The 12,065-nt window shown below is 65.9% G+C and overlaps 1 protein-coding gene across 1 annotated transcript in view; it reads left to right on the top strand.

The window, feature by feature from the left end:
• Positions 1-6,318: 6,318 nt before the first annotated feature.
• Positions 6,319-12,065, top strand: part of OBSCN (obscurin, cytoskeletal calmodulin and titin-interacting RhoGEF) — a gene marked incomplete at its 5' end in the record, with an annotated part of 113,769 nt that continues 108,022 nt past the window's right edge. Inside the window, 6 exons of the mRNA XM_080804163.1 lie at positions 6,319-7,300; positions 8,190-8,459; positions 9,316-9,576; positions 10,249-10,557; positions 10,686-10,952; positions 11,585-11,863. Of these exons, the coding sequence (XP_080660289.1) occupies positions 6,319-7,300; positions 8,190-8,459; positions 9,316-9,576; positions 10,249-10,557; positions 10,686-10,952; positions 11,585-11,863 (2,368 nt within the window). The remainder of the gene's footprint in view (positions 7,301-8,189; positions 8,460-9,315; positions 9,577-10,248; positions 10,558-10,685; positions 10,953-11,584; positions 11,864-12,065) is intronic.

Genomic DNA, 12,065 nt, shown 5'->3' on the forward strand with positions numbered 1-12,065 from the left:
CTTTAACCCACTGAGCCACCCAGGCGCCCCTGCCTGTTGGACTTTCTGATCCCCCTCTTTATTGCTATTCTCTGTGCAATGACACACTGGCATGGCACGTCTCCCACGGTCCTCAGAGCAGTGGACACAGCTGCAGTAGCTTCCCTCCTGGTCTTGGCATGTCTTGCGCGAGCGGTTGGAAATTGGACACTCCAGACGTTACATTGTAGCAGCTCTGGAGTCGGCCTGTGGGGGTCTGTCTTCCTGGTCGGCCCGTGGTAGTATGTGCGCGTGGAACATGGCCGTGGGGTCTCTGTGACCTGTGGGGGAGCCTTGGCCATCCGTGCTGTCAGCGTGGAAAGACCCCTGTCCAGTCTGTGTTCCTGTGTCTCACTCGTTCCTGTGTGCCGTCATGGGGCCAACTGCTGCCCCAGGATGTCCCTCTGCTCCCTCTGTCCCACGGGGGCCCCTCACCTCCTGGCTGTGGGTCCCTTTCCCCTGCCTGACCTCTGGGCCTTGCTCTCAGCTCCTGGCTGCAGGCTCAGCCAAGAGCAAGTGGTGGGGGCACCAGGAACCAGCAGAGGTGCAGGGAGCGGGAGCCCCGCTTCACAGTGTGGTTTCCACTTGATTCCTTACTTCGCTGACTGACATCGTCTTTTTAAGAGTTAAATTTGTGGATACAATTCCCCCTCGTTTTAAGAATGAGGCTGTATAGCCTGATCTGCCCCAGGACGCCGTTGTTTCTCTGTCTGCGTGGCATCGATGGGCACAGAGGTTCTTTCCATAGCTTCTCATCAATGGCAAGGGCATGAGTGTGAACCTGCTGCTCCCACACCTTGCAGGCCTCCCACTGGGCCAGCTTCTTCCAGCCCTTTCCCTTTGTGTCCACCCCCACTCCCTTCCTTCCCAAGCCCCCCCCTCCCCTGCCCACCACAACAGGTAGTTTTAACTATGTTCTTTTGAACCCACACTCCAGACCTTATGTGGAATTCAACTTTCTCCCCATTAATGTTCCCGTTTTGTTCCCGGATCTGTGCAGGCTGTGGTCTCACGGCCATTGGTCTTGCACTCAGGAGAAAGGTGTGACACCATCGGCTGTGGAAACAAGCAAACCATGGCCACCCTGAGCCATGGTCCCTCTACTGCCAGCAGCAGACACACTGTCCCTGGGGACCGTCCACGAGGTCTCTGGAGGGAAGACCTGGAAGGGAGACTGAGCGTGCTGGCCTTCCCCCAGGAGCGTGCCTGGGGCTTCCCTTTGGGACTGTCAGAGAGCAGGGCCACCAGCTCCCCCCACCTCCACTTAAGAAGCACTCCCCTCCGACCCCAGAGCACTAGAGGTCACAAGCACCCCCCCTGCAGGAGAGGTTCCCAGGCCTCAGAGTTTGCAGCCTCTGCCCTGTTCCTGGGGGCGGGAGTGGGGTGGTTCCAGTGTCACGGCTGGAAGAGAGTGGCTCAGGCCTCGGGGGATCCTCTGAGCTTGGGGCTCCCAGACAGACAGACCACTCAGAGCCCAGGAAGAGAGTTGGCTGTCAGCATCATGTGGGATGCAGGGCAGAGGAGGGTGACCTATGGAGGGTCATAGGACGCTGAGGGGGTGGGGGAGGACAGAGGAGGAGGGTGAGCTATGGAGGGTCACAGGACAGGGAGGAGGACAGAGGAGGAGGAGGGTGAGCTTGGGGGGGGGTTACAGGATTGGGGGCGGGAGGCCAGTTGGAGGCCAGTGAGTTACCTGAATGCCGGTTAAGGGATCACTGGAGTTGCGAGTGACCCCCGGTTACTGTGGACCCATCAGTGTCCATAGAGGCGGGCGGAGGGACCCCTAGGGCTGGCCCTCTGGCCTGCGGGTCCATATTGAGTGTGGGGCTGTGTCTGCACCAGGAAGGGACACCCCAGTGTCCTGGGGCCTACAAGCATCTTCTTTCCATAATGCACCTTCTGGAACCCTGAGAAATAAATGTCTATTTGAGCCTCCTGGTCTGTGGTTTTGTTATGGTGTCTGAGCCAAGACTTGGGTACCCCAGGGCATCTGGTCTGTGCTTAGAGCCTCGGTGTCCCCACCGCATACAGGGGTGCTGGCTCAGGGGCAGGGGTGAGGCTGAGCATGCCAAGCAGTCCCTCATTGCTGGCTATGGTGGGTCTGCGTCCTCCCTACCCTCATTCCCCCCTCCCTGGGAGCTCTGGACTCCTGGCTCTCACACCTGCTGTGGTGGGGGTCTGCAGGTAGACATGCCAGCTAGACAGGTCCTTGCATCAAGTGGGTGCAGGGGCTTGGCTGGGTGTCTTGCCCTGGTATCCACCCTCAGATGGGGTCCCTGAGGGTGGGTCTCAGACCTGGGCCGCTGGGGGCAGGGGTCAGCCCCTTCCCAGGAGACTGTCTGGGTCCTGGTTAGGCCCCCACCAGGCAGAGGCCACCTGTCCTCCAGATGGGCCTGGCATGTTGTCCATGCTTGTCCCTACAGCAGGGCCATGGGTATGGAGTTGGGGACAGCCTTCCTGGGGCATGTTTACCACTGGCCACTGCCTTGCCTGCCCACCCCTGGCCCATGGCCGGGAAGGTCCCTGCCTGGGTTCTCAGGGATCCCCACTCCCATTTAAAGGTGCCATGGACACCCAGCCAGGCCAGGTGCTGCTCGAAGGACCAGGGATAAAGAATCTGCCTTGGGCATGTGTGTGGTGGGGACAGATTGGGGCTGGTGCCGGGGCCTGTGCTGGCTTCCGGCTGCCTCCACCCCCTACCAGAGCTCAGGACTTCCAGATGGCCATTGCTCTTGGCATACTCCTGGGTCCCCCTCTCCCCTCTGGCTGGTTCTAAGTCCCTTTCTGGGGGGCCCCAGGTCCCTTCGAGGTGGTCTTGGGTGGTCCTGGGTCTCCTGGGCTCCTTCCTGCTTTGCCCTCCAGGATTCTGAGGAGGGGGCACCACCAGGCGGGTCCCTGCCCCACCCACGTCATCGCTGCCCCTGCACCCCCACACCTGGCCATCCAGAGCCTCTGCCCTTTGCCTCCGGGGCTGGGGGTGAAACCAGATCGCAGGCGGTGACACCCGGGCTATTTCGGAGCTGGGCTGGGCTGGCTGGTGGTGGGGGCGGGCCCAGCCTTCGCCAGCTGACAGCGTCCGCCTGTCCTTTCGTCCCCGTCCAGTCTGAGGACCGGCCAGAGAGTGGGCTGCTGGGTGGGAGCGGTGTCGGTCCTGGGCCCGTGGAGGGAGGTGAGACCCAGCAGCCCCTGTTCCATCGTCTGCGCCCTACGCCTGGGTGCTGCTCCCAGCCTCCCGTAGAGACAGGTGAGGAGGCCGATAAGGCGGGGTGGGGGCCATCCCGGGCCTAGCCCCTCTGCCCCAGGGGTATTCAGTTGAAGGTCAGGGCACTGGGGTCCAGAGGGGCCTGGGGAGGGGTGTCCGGCCAGGCTGTGTAACTCCAAGGGTTGGGGCTCTGGAATCCGGGCCCTGACCCCGTGGTGGCCTGAGCTGAGCCCCCTCTTGCGGGGAGAGAGCACTGGGGGTGGGAGACCGGGGGGCTGTGGTGTGCATCCACCTCCTCCTTCGTGGCCCCCTGCTCCAAAGGAGGCCTGGGGGTCTGGCCGGCCCTGCCCCCAGCTCTGCGGAGATGGATGGCCGCTGACAGCTGGGGCTATTTTGGGCCTGTTGGCTCAGCAGAGGGGACAGCCAGAGGGGCACTGACACCTGACTCCAGGAAAGAATTTCCCCTGGAGTTCGGGAGGCTGCCAGCCCAGGGGTCCAGACTCCAGGAGCTGTCGCTGGAAGTCTTTTCTGGAAGGTTGGGGGTGGGGGAGGGGGGCGGCAGGGGCTGGGGGTGGCGTGTGAGGTGGGGGAGGGGGGCAGCAGGGACTCCAGGGGACCAAGGTTCTGTAGTCAGGCTGCAAGCCAATTCCCACTTGGGCCCATGAGGAGGACCCAAGACGGGCCAAGTTCTTGAAAACCAAGGATGGAGGCTGCTGGCAGGGCTCAGGTCAGCCCTCAGGACTCTGAGGGTCCAGAGGCATGACCCTCTGGTGGTCTTGGTGGGGGTGGGGAGGTCACGGTGTCCATGTGGAGGGAGGCTGCTGCCAGTGACACGTTGGGCCTCCAAGGAGCAAGGAGTCCACTCTGAAGGAGGAAGGGGCTTCCCTGGGGAGCTGGGGCTGAAGTCCTAGCCAGGTGTCCCCTCCTGAGCCTCCCACTCCCCGCTGCATGTCCCAGCCCAGCAGGAGTCCCCCAACTTGGCCTGAGGGGTGTGGCTCTGGAGTCCTTGGGCCAGCATTTTGGGCACCGCGGCCCTATGGAGCAGTGGGGATGCCTGCCTGGGAGCGGCTGAGCCTGTGGGAGCCCCCAGGGTCTCATGGGTCTGCTGCACTGAGGTGGGGAACACGGGCCTTTGACCAGACATCAGCACCATTCCTGGGGGCCTGAGAAGATCTTGGGGTCTCTGCCCATCCTTCCCAGGCCAGGGGTCAACCTGTCACCTGCCAAGGGCCTGGGCTTCTTCCCTAAGCACGTGTAGTGAAGGGAAGTCCCTGTCCCTTCCCTGTCCTCCTGGACCCCCAGAGGCCACCAGCTGTGGAGGTGGCCCTCAGTCCCTGCCCGTTCATGAGCTCCGAGCACCTAGCTCCCAGAGCTGCACCTGGAGTGGTGGGGGCTAGGGTGCAGTGAGTGTCCTGCCTTGGGGGGACCTGCAGGCCAACCAGGAATCAGGAGGGGAGCTCAGGGAGCTCAGAGTTCAGGGCCTCTGTCAGAGCAACCCTTCCCCAGAGAGACATCAAGGCCCAGGAGGGCATCCATGGAGGCGGGGCTCGGGTGGCCACCGGCCCAGGACCTCCCAGTCCCAGAGCTTGGCCAGGCGGGGTAGCAAGGGGGGGGGGGCAAGGGACAGAGGTGCTGACTGCACAGTGAGTCAGCAGGCTGGTGCAGGCTCACCTCCTCGAGGGGGATTAAGGGGGATTAGGCCCTGAATCACAGGACAGGAGCCCAAGGGTCCAGAACGTCACCCCACTCGTCCCCCAGGGGGCAGCCCATGCTGGAAGCCCAGCCCTGGGATGGGAAGGGAGTTAAGGTGCTTGGGGCCAGCCCCGAGCCAGGGGGGCTGCTGTTCTTACAGAATTGGGGGGGGGGGAGGCTAGGCCCAAGTTCACCTTACCCACCTGTGCCGATGGCCAGCCCGTCCCCGGTAGCCTTCGTTATGGGGGTGCCAACCCTGTCCCCACAGGGTGCCCAGCCAGTGGGGACACAAAGTCTGTAGAGTGACCAGGCCCTGCCAGTCAACCTGGCTAGTCTCAGCCTGGACGTCTGCGGTTCCTCCCAGGGGACTCTCTGCCTGTCCTCCCTGGGCTCACAGCTGACCATGTGCTGTCCTTGGGGGAGGAGCAGGTGCACACAGCGAGCGGGTGGGGGCGGCTCTGGGTGGGGGTGGCTTGTAAGGGGTCCAGCTGGCAGCCAGACTTCCAGTCTCCCTGCTCATCAGGGTTGAGGGGACCTGGGAACCCCTGGAGAGGTGCTGACGGCCTGGTACACTGGACTTTCGTCATGGGCGCTGCCTGGGGCCAGCCGGGCTGCGGTGCACAGAACCAGAAGTGTGTCTTGGGAGGATGAATCATGCGGAGGAGGAAGGGGCAGGGGACAAAAGGGGGCACGTGGGGCAGAGGGCTCAGAGGGCAGTCTCCTGGGATGGAGGATCTGGGACCTCCAGGGCACCACAATCAGAGGCACAGACCAGCCGCAGGCACCCAGAGAAGCCCTCCCTGGCCAGGCCCCGTCCAGGTTCAGAGAGCTGCCTCCTGAGTGGGGGAGACATTTAGGCAGATTGGAGTCTCGGAATCCAGGAGGCAGCGGTGTGTGGGGGACGGGGACTGGTCCTTTGAAGGCCGCTGGAGTTGGGGGGGGGGTAGGGAATACACACACACACACACACACACACATATATATACAGGCAGGTCTGTGTGGAGAGGACAGCATGGCCCCAGGTAGGGAGACGCTGGTGAACAGAGAGGAGGGCCAGCCAGGGTGCTGGTGTGTTTTGGGACAGGTACTCAACTGGACCTGGAGTTGGGGTGTGGGGTTAGAGCTGGGGGGACAGGAAGAGATAGAAAAGCCTGTTGTGAGGGAGGTGTGGCACCAGACTCCAAAGGCCCAGAAAGGAGCAGCAAATCTGAATTTCTGTATCACTGTGGCTCAGGCAGTCCTAGCTGTGGGGGCAGGGGAGATGAGGCGGAGGCGGGGGGTGGCGGGGGATCGGGGGTGGGGAGTGGCGTGGCGCAGGTGGGGGACACCATCAGTACAGGGTCTTATCCCCACTATGACCTTCCCCCAACCCACTCCCAGGTCCCTCCCGCCGCCCCACCCCCACCATGGATCACTCATTCAGTGGGGCACCCCGATTCCTGACCCGGCCCAAGGCCTTCGTGGTGTCGGTGGGCAAGGACGCCACGCTGAGCTGCCAGATCGTGGGCAACCCCACGCCGCAGGTGAGCTGGGAGAAGGACCAGCAGCCCGTGGAGGCGGGGGCTCGCTTCCGCCTGGCCCAGGACGGCGACCTGTACCGTCTCACCATCCTAGACCTGGCACTGGGCGACAGCGGGCAGTACGTGTGCCGCGCGCGCAACGCCATCGGCGAGGCCTTCGCCGCCGTGGGCCTGCAGGTGGACGCCGAGGCCGCTTGCGCCGAGCAGGCGCCCCACTTCCTCCTGCGGCCCACGTCCATCCGCGTGCGCGAGGGCGCGGAGGCCACGTTCCGCTGCCGCGTGCGCGGCTCGCCGCCTCTGGCCGTGAGCTGGGCCAAGGACGGGCGGCGCTTGGGCTCGCCCGACGCCCCCAGAGTGCGCGTGGAGGCCAGCGGCGAGGCGAGCGCGCTGTGCATCCAGGCCACGCGGCCCCGCGACGGCGGCACCTACACGGTGCGCGCCGAGAACCCGCTGGGGGCTGCCAGCGCCGACGCGGCGCTCACCGTGGACGCGGACGCGGACGCGCCGGGCCCTCCCGGGGCCTCCACCGCCGCGCTTCTGGCGCACCTGCAGCGGCGGCGCGAGGCGATGCGCGCCGACGGCGCCCCGGCCTCACCACCCGGCTCTGGCACGCGCACATGCACCGTGACTGAAGGCAAGCACGCGCGCCTCAGCTGCTACGTGACGGGGGAGCCAAAGCCAGAGACCGTGTGGAAGAAGGACGGGCAGCTGGTGGTCGAGGGCCGGCGACACCTGGTGTACGAGGACACCCAGGAGAACTTCGTGCTCAAGATCCTCTTCTGTAAGCAGTCGGACCGGGGCCTCTACACCTGCACGGCGTCCAACCTGGTGGGCCAGACTTACAGCTCCGTGCTGGTCGTCGTCCGAGGTGAGCTCAGGGTGCTGCGCGCGCGGCCCCAGCGCCTGGTCGCTGCCCGGGAAGCGCTTCCCGGCCCTCCCTCCCCCTGTCCTTTCCACCTGCACTGGACTCCGTCGTGGGATCCAGAGGTAGAGTCCTGGGCATCTCGCGTCCCAGAGCCACAGAAAGAGGGGAAGCGGATGACCCTCCGCCTGTCCTCCTGCGTCTGTGAGAGTCACGGGAGTGAGGAACAAAGCGCTTTGTCCTCAGCGCCCCCTCCTCCTGGGAGATGGCGGGAGGTGGGGTGGGGTGGGGGTGGGAGGCGGGCGTTCCACCCCCTCCCAGGATGCTTAGGAGGTCTCCCAGGCAGAGTGGGGGAGAGAGGAAATGGCCCGGTTCCTCGGGGGTCCCCGCAGAAGCTGCACAGGGGAAGGTGCGCAGGGCAGCAGGGCTTGGCCCGCGGCGGGCGCTCAGGGGTTGAGCGGCAGCCCCCTGGCCCTGCCGCCTCGCTCCCCGTGGGAGCGGGATCCCACCGGATTTTGCGGCCCGGGAGCAGCATCTCTGGGATACTTTGTGTGGCTTTAGGTGCCTCGTTTCCAGACATCTTCTGTTTAAGGGGAGGGGGCTCTTTACCCCTGCCCCCTCACATCCCCCCGGACCTTACATACCTCCCTGGACGCATCCCTGCCGCTCCCCTGCCTTCCCACCCAACTCCCGTCCTGGCCCCCTGGCGCCACGCCAGCCCCGAACCCGACTAACGGAGCCCTTGACCGGCCCTGCTTCCGTCCCCGACCGCCGCCTCTCTCCCTGCCCTGACCCCACTCTCCGCCCCCCAACCCCCCTCCTCCACCTCCTCGCCGCTACTCTCTCCGGCCCAGACCCGCCGCCCCCGCCCGGCTCACGCGCCCTGTCCCCGCAGAGCCCGCGGTGCCCTTCAGGAAGCGGCTGCAGGACCTGGAGGTGCGGGAGAAGGAGTCGGCCACGTTCCAGTGCGAGGTGGAGCTGCCGGCCACGGAGGCCGCGTGGTACAAGGAGGAGACGCGGCTGTGGGCCAGCGCCAAGTACCGCATCGAGGAGGAGGGCACCGAGCGCCGGCTGACGGTGCGCAACGTCTCGGCCGACGACGACGCCGTCTACATCTGCGAGACGGCGGAGGGCAGCCGGACGGTGGCGGAGCTCGCGGTGCAAGGTGCGCGGGGGTCGCGGGGCCGGCAGTGGGGACGGTGGGAAGGGACGGGCGGGGAGGAGGGGAGGGCAGGGGCAGAAGGTGGGCTCGGAGGAGGGGCGGGCGGGGGGGCAGGGGGCGGAGGAGGAGCGGGGGGGTGGTGAGGAGGAGCGAGGAGGAGGCGCGGGGCCGGTGCGGGGCTAGGGTCGTGCTGGGGCAGTGCAGGGTCGGAAGGTGGGCTCGGAGGAGGGGCGGGCGGGGGGGCAGGGGGCGGGGCAGGGCGGAGGAGGAGGGGGAGCAGGAGGAGCGAGGAGGAGGGGCGGGGCAGGGACAGAAGGTGGGCTCGGAGGAGGGGCGGGCAGCGGGCGGGGGCGGAGCCGGGAGGAGGCGCGGGGCCGGTGCGGGGCTAGGGTCGTGCTGGGGCAGTGCAGGGTCGGAAGGTGGGCTCGGAGGAGGGGCGGGCGGGGGGGCAGGGGGCGGGGCAGGGCGGAGGAGGAGCGGGGAGGAGGAGGAGCGAGGAGGAGGGGCGGGCAGGGGGCGGGCAGGGCGGAGGAGGAGGGGGGAGGAGGAGCGAGGAGGAGGGGCGGGGCAGGGGCAGAAGGTGGGCTCGGAGGAGGGGCGGGCGGGGGGCGGGCAGGGGGCGGGCAGGGCGGAGGAGGAGCGGGGAGGAGGAGGAGCGAGGAGGAGGGGCGGGGCAGGGGCAGAAGGTGGGCTCCGAGGAGGGGGGGCAGGGGGCGGGGCAGGGCGGAGGAGGAGCGGGGAGGAGGAGGAGCGAGGAGGAGGGGCGGGGCAGGGGCAGAAGGTGGGCTCGGAGGAGGGGCGGGGGGCAGAGGACGCCCCCCCCAGACACCGACCAGTCCCCGGGCCCTGTCCACCACAGGCAGCCTCATCCGGAAGCTCCCGAGGAAGACCGCGGTGCGAGTGGGGGACACGGCCATGTTCTGTGTGGAGCTGGCCCAGCCCGAGGACTCCGTGCACTGGCTGAGGAATCAGGAGGAGGTGGTGGCCGGGGGTCGCGTGGCCATCACCACAGAAGGCACGTGCCACACGCTGACCATCTCCAAGTGCAGCCTGGAGGACATGGGCGAGGTGACCTTCATGGCTGGGGACTGCCGGACATCCACCCAGTTCTTTGTGTCTGGTAAGGGCCAGGGCGTGCCCCTTGAATGGACAGGCCCTTTTCCCCTTCCTCTGTCCACTGGGCCACGCTGTACACTCTGGTCTGCTGTGGGGGGTAGGGGGGGCTTTGGGGGCTGGAGCAACGGGTCATAGCTCTGGTTTCCTCGGACCCCTGGTTTGTTTGCTGCCCTCCTTCACTGTGGTCACCCCAGGTGACTGCAGAGTGGGAGTTCTGGTGACCACCACTCTGCAAACCAAAGCAGAAGCAGATTGTTCTAGAAGCACACAAATGGGCGAGACAGCCGTGGGACATCGTGAGCGAGCATGTCTTCTTTCTGTGGCCTTTGCTATCAAATTTGTAGATTGGGGGGTAGGTCCCTCCTCCCACCCACCTCCACGGGGTCAGTCCTTTGTTGGGGTAGGAACGCGCCCCTGCACACGGGTCTCAGCGCCCTCAGAATGGTCACTGTGCCCCGCTTTGGTCACTGTCAAGCCCGACACCTGGATTCACAGGTGGGGTTTGTCCCCAGGCCCCCTGGTCAGGGGCCCGGCATCCCTCGGCCCTGCAGTCCCCTCGGGCCTTGGGCCGTCCAGACAGTGAAGGCACGCTCCCCGGAGGGCGGGGCTCATCTTGGAGCGAGGGCTTGGGGAGGGAACTCCCCGTGAGTGACGCCCTGGGTGGTCCCCTGCCCAGCCCCTAGGAAGCCACCGCCGCACGCGCCTGAGGCCCCTGTGGTGAAGTCCAAGACAGAGTGCTCCGTGACCCTTGGCTGGTCCCCACCACCCCACGGGGACCGCCCTGTCCCCATCGATGGTTATCTGGTGGAGAAGAAGCGGCTTGGCGCCCACACCTGGAGCCGGTGCCACGAGGCTGAGTGGGTGGGTGCGCAGGAGCTGACCGTGGCCAACGTGTCTGAGGAGGGGGACTTCCAGTTCCGGGTGTCCGCTCTGAACAGCTTTGGCCACAGCCCCTGCCTCGAGTTCCCAGGCACTGTGCACCTGAGTAAGTGTGGATGCGCTCCAGACGCCTGCCCCGTGGGCTTCCTGGGGGAGGCAGCGCTTGGGCCGGCTCAGGCGGAGGAGGGGCGGAGAGGGCAGAGGCTGCCCTTTTCTGAAGCCCTCGCCCTACAGCCCCCCAGCTTGCCGTGAGGACGCCTCTGAAGGCAGTGGAGGCTGTGGAGGGCGGTGAGGTGACCTTCTCCCTGGACCTCACTTTGGCCTCGGCGGGCGAGTGGTTCCTGGACGGGCAGGCCCTGAAGGCCAGCGGCGTGCACGTGATCCGTCAGGACGGCACACGGCATGCCCTCACCATCCGCTCAGTGTCCGCCGACATGCACGGTGCTGAGCTCAAGTTCGTGGCCAACGGCATTGAAAGCAGCATCCGCATGGAGGTCCGAGGTAGGAGGACCCCCACTGGGACCCCCAGGCCTCTGCTCTACCAGTGGGGTGGGGGTTCCTGGAGCTTCTGCTTGTCCCCAGGAGGGTGAGCCCCCGGGTGATTTCCTGGATGCGGCAGGGTTGGGCGGGAGAAGGTGGTGGGAGGCAGCTTGCCCAGGGCTGGCAGTGGCCTCTCCCATGGGTTGTGTGGGTTGTGCGGAGGACTGGGCTCAGAGCCTCACTCTTCTACCTGCCTGCTCCCCTCTCTCCCCTCCCTCTCCTTCCCCTCTGCCGATTCTGTCACTCTGCTTCTCCCTGTTCCATCGTACCTGTCTCTCCCTGCTCTGTCCCCTCCCCATCCTTTCCCCCACTGTCCCTCCCCGTCCATTCCCTCTGTCCACGTCTGTTCACTCTTCTCTCTTCCTTCCCCCTTCATTCTCTCTCTGTCCCCTCTCCCATCCATCTCCTCTGCCCACACCCCAATGTTCCTCCTCCATCGCCTTCTCCTCCGTCCATGCCTCTCTTTTCTCCTCCTCCACTGTCCATTCCCCCTCTGTCCGTCCATCTCCCTGTCGTTCTTCCTTCTGTCCCCTCCACTGTTCTCTCTACTGCTCTGTCCATGCACCTTCTGTCCACCTGTTTGTGGCCCCAAGCGGCCCCAGGGATGACCACCAGGCGTCCAGTCACAGCTGTGAGGGAAGTGCTGGCCCGGCTGCATGAGGAGGCACAGCTGCTGGCTGAGCTGTCAGACCAGGCTGCAGCGGTGACGTGGCTGAAGGATGGCCATGCGTTGCCACCAGGCCCCAAGTACGAGGTGCAGGCCATGGCCGGACAGCGGGCACTGCTGGTGCGGGATGTGGTGCGAGATGATGCTGGCCTCTACGAGTGTGTCAGCCGTGGGGGCCGCATCGCCTACCAGCTCCTGGTGCAAGGTGACGCCTGCTGTGTGGGGGTCCACGTCCACCATGGCCATGGCCCCACGTTAGGTTCCCCTGCTCTGGGCAGGCTCTAGGGGGTCTGGGCGGTGGGAGTCACCGTTCTCTGTCCCTGTAGGGCAGTGGGGAGTGGGGCATGCTCAGCTGACCTTGGGGAGGATGGGGGAGGGGAGGCTCTGGTCAGCAGGGGGCGGGGCTT

Source organism: Martes martes, assembly GCF_963455335.1.
Source record: "Martes martes genome assembly, chromosome: 5".
Classification (NCBI taxonomy): domain Eukaryota; kingdom Metazoa; phylum Chordata; class Mammalia; order Carnivora; family Mustelidae; genus Martes; species Martes martes.